This window comes from Nelumbo lutea, chromosome 6 (genome assembly GCF_056320005.1).
Source record: "Nelumbo lutea isolate HS-2025 chromosome 6, American lotus-T2T, whole genome shotgun sequence".
Classification (NCBI taxonomy): domain Eukaryota; kingdom Viridiplantae; phylum Streptophyta; class Magnoliopsida; order Proteales; family Nelumbonaceae; genus Nelumbo; species Nelumbo lutea.
This window is the reverse complement of record NC_142689.1, coordinates 14,558,521-14,561,194: the sequence shown is the minus strand read 5'-3', so window position 1 is coordinate 14,561,194 and position 2,674 is coordinate 14,558,521. Positions and strand designations below refer to the sequence as shown.

Below are 2,674 nucleotides of genomic sequence, written 5' to 3'. Positions count from 1 at the left end.
AATAAATAATATAATATATATATATAGGATGGTTCGATTAATCACCGGTTGTATTAGGTTAATTGATAATCGAATCGAAATCGAACCGATTGATTTGATTAACGGAATTTTTCGATGCGGTTCGGATCGGCGGTTTATGATCGTAAATTCGTAATTCACGAATATTGCGAGAACCCGCCTCCATTTTAAAATATAAATTCTCAAGCCACCGTCCACGTGCTCGGACTTCCTTCTCATTAACCGACAATTTACCTTCAATCCCTCGATGCTGACATCAAATTTCAAAAAAATATATCAATCATTCAATCCATTTAGAACATTAACTGAAAAACCCAAAAAAGGGCCCCTATTTGTCATAAATAAAAATTAGTGCCCTTCAGAAAATTAAAAGTTATTGCATTTTTTATTGGATATTTTAATGAAGGACCCCAACCACTATATAAACTCCCTCTGGGCCCTCCTTTCCTGTGCTACGACAAACAGCTTAATAGCTGCAGGGAACGTACTCTGCTCCACTTCGAATGGCGATTTCCGCCTGTAAATCATCAGCAACGACGATGACGACCGACGAGAAAGAATGCGGAGCCACCACAACAATCTCCGCCCTCCACCCCGACGTTGTTCAGGCGCACATACTCACCCGCCTTGACGGTCCGTCGCTCGCCTCCGTCTGCTGTGCGTCTTCTCAATTACACGCTCTCTCCAATGACGAAAGCCTCTGGAGAGACATGTGCCACTCAACGTGGCCTTCTACAGACACCCCACGCATCCGCGACATTGTCTCCAGCTTCCCGGCCGGCGCCCGCTCTTTCTTCTCCGACTCTTTCTCTCTGCTAGTCTCCCCGCATGACCAAGCACCACCGTCGAATCTCAATCCTCCGGTTTCCCCTCCTGAGATAATCTCCGCTGTGGATATTCATTACCGAGGCAACCTTCTATTCTCCAAGGTTCACGAGACAGAGACGCTATCCGGCTGGTTTCGGTGCTCGCCGTTCCGCGTCGACCTTCTCGACCCGAAAGAAGTTGTTCCCACACCAATAACAATCAGCGACGGCACGTGCCAGGACCTCGCGGAAAACCTGAAGCTGAGCTGGATCGTGATCGACGCCACCGGGCGGCGAGCGGCGAACCTTTCGAGCTGGAGGCCTGTCTCGGTGCAGCGGCACTGGCTGTCGAGGGAGATACACGCCCGGTTCGCGACGATCCTGGCTGGAGATCGGGGGTCGACGGAATTCGTGCAGTGCGGGATAGTCGTAACCTGTGGAGGATGCGAAGGAGGGGAGATGCAGATGAGGGAGGTGAGCTTACAGGTGGAGGATATGGATGGAACAAACTTGAACGGGAAGGACAGCTTGGTAATTATGCACAGAGCGATGCAGAGGGGAGAGAGAAAGAAGGGAAGGAAAGGGGAAGGGAAAGAGAGATACGAGGAGTTGTTGAGAAGGAAGGCAGAGAGGAAAGAAAGGAAGCTGAGACGCGAAGGGCAGTTGGATTCGATGTGTATGGCTTTTTCCGTCTTGTTCTTCGCCTCCGTTTGGATGCTTTGCTTGTTCCGGTAAAATCAGCTTTTGTTATTATTATTACTTTTCTTTTCTTTTTTTCTTTTTAACTTTGGAGGAGGGGGTATTGATTGTACGGTTAAAGGGTTAGTTATTACAGTTAAAAAGCCGAAGAAAGAGGCAAAGAGCAGAGCCAAAATAAAGGGGACGAAAGAAAACCGGCCATCTCCTGTCCCCAAATAACTTGGTTACTTGTACAGTGAAACTATGAATAGAGAAATCATGATATTTAATTTTATGTTGGAAGTTGAAACAGTGTGTTCATGTTCAGAACTTCAAATCATTTAGTGATGGTCTGGCTCCAACTCCCAACCTTCTGATCATCTCTGCTTTCTTATTTCATAATCACAAATAATCAGTTATAGAACTTCTTTTCAGTGCTTTCAGGCTTCAGGTAAGAGAAAGGAAGACTGGGAGATGAATGGAGTGTACGTCTGGTAGATGCGTTTTTGGGGAAACAAAGTGAAAACGTTTCTAATTTGATTTCGAATAAGCCCATATTTTTAGAAACAAAATATGTTTTCATTTTTAGAATGATAACTTGGCGCACACTGAATATTCTTTTGACACTGCTTAAATGTGATTATATGTTATGTTGTATATTTTATGTATAAATATAATAATATGACACCTATAATATATAATATTTTATATGATATATTATAGAAAATAATTATATATATATATACATATATATATTATATCATTTAATATAAAATATTATATATAAGACATATCTGAAATCAGGCCTGATCCAACTATAGTCTTTATCATAAGTGTAAATGCAAAGCCCAGCTAGGGCCCAGCCCATGGTCACCCTAGCCTAAGGTGTAAATAAAAAATTAAAAGTAAAAAGATAAAATTAACACTCATTTGATCAGAATCTTTATCCCATTATTTTAATATTTAATGCGAATACAGGTCTTGGGCTCACATCCAGACCACCACCACCATCAAAGTAAACATGTTTTCTGTGATTTTACATTAAAATTAATAATGTTTTCTAAACCACTGTACTCTATTTCTTGGAATGAAAACAACTTCACCTTCGATAACGCAATAGGAGAGAAACAAAGTAGTAAATTATTTTTATTTGGCTTATTTTTCTATCAAAC

The 2,674-nt window shown here is 41.7% G+C and overlaps 1 protein-coding gene across 1 annotated transcript; it reads left to right on the top strand.

The window, feature by feature from the left end:
- Positions 1–278: 278 nt before the first annotated feature.
- LOC148847513 (putative F-box protein At2g36090) lies at positions 279–1,807 on the top strand. The gene has a single exon (XM_088951175.1). The coding sequence runs from the start codon at positions 522–524 to the stop codon at positions 1,557–1,559; it is 1,038 nt and encodes a 345-aa protein (XP_088807301.1). The 5' UTR covers positions 279–521; the 3' UTR covers positions 1,560–1,807.
- The last annotated feature ends 867 nt before the right edge of the window (positions 1,808–2,674 follow it).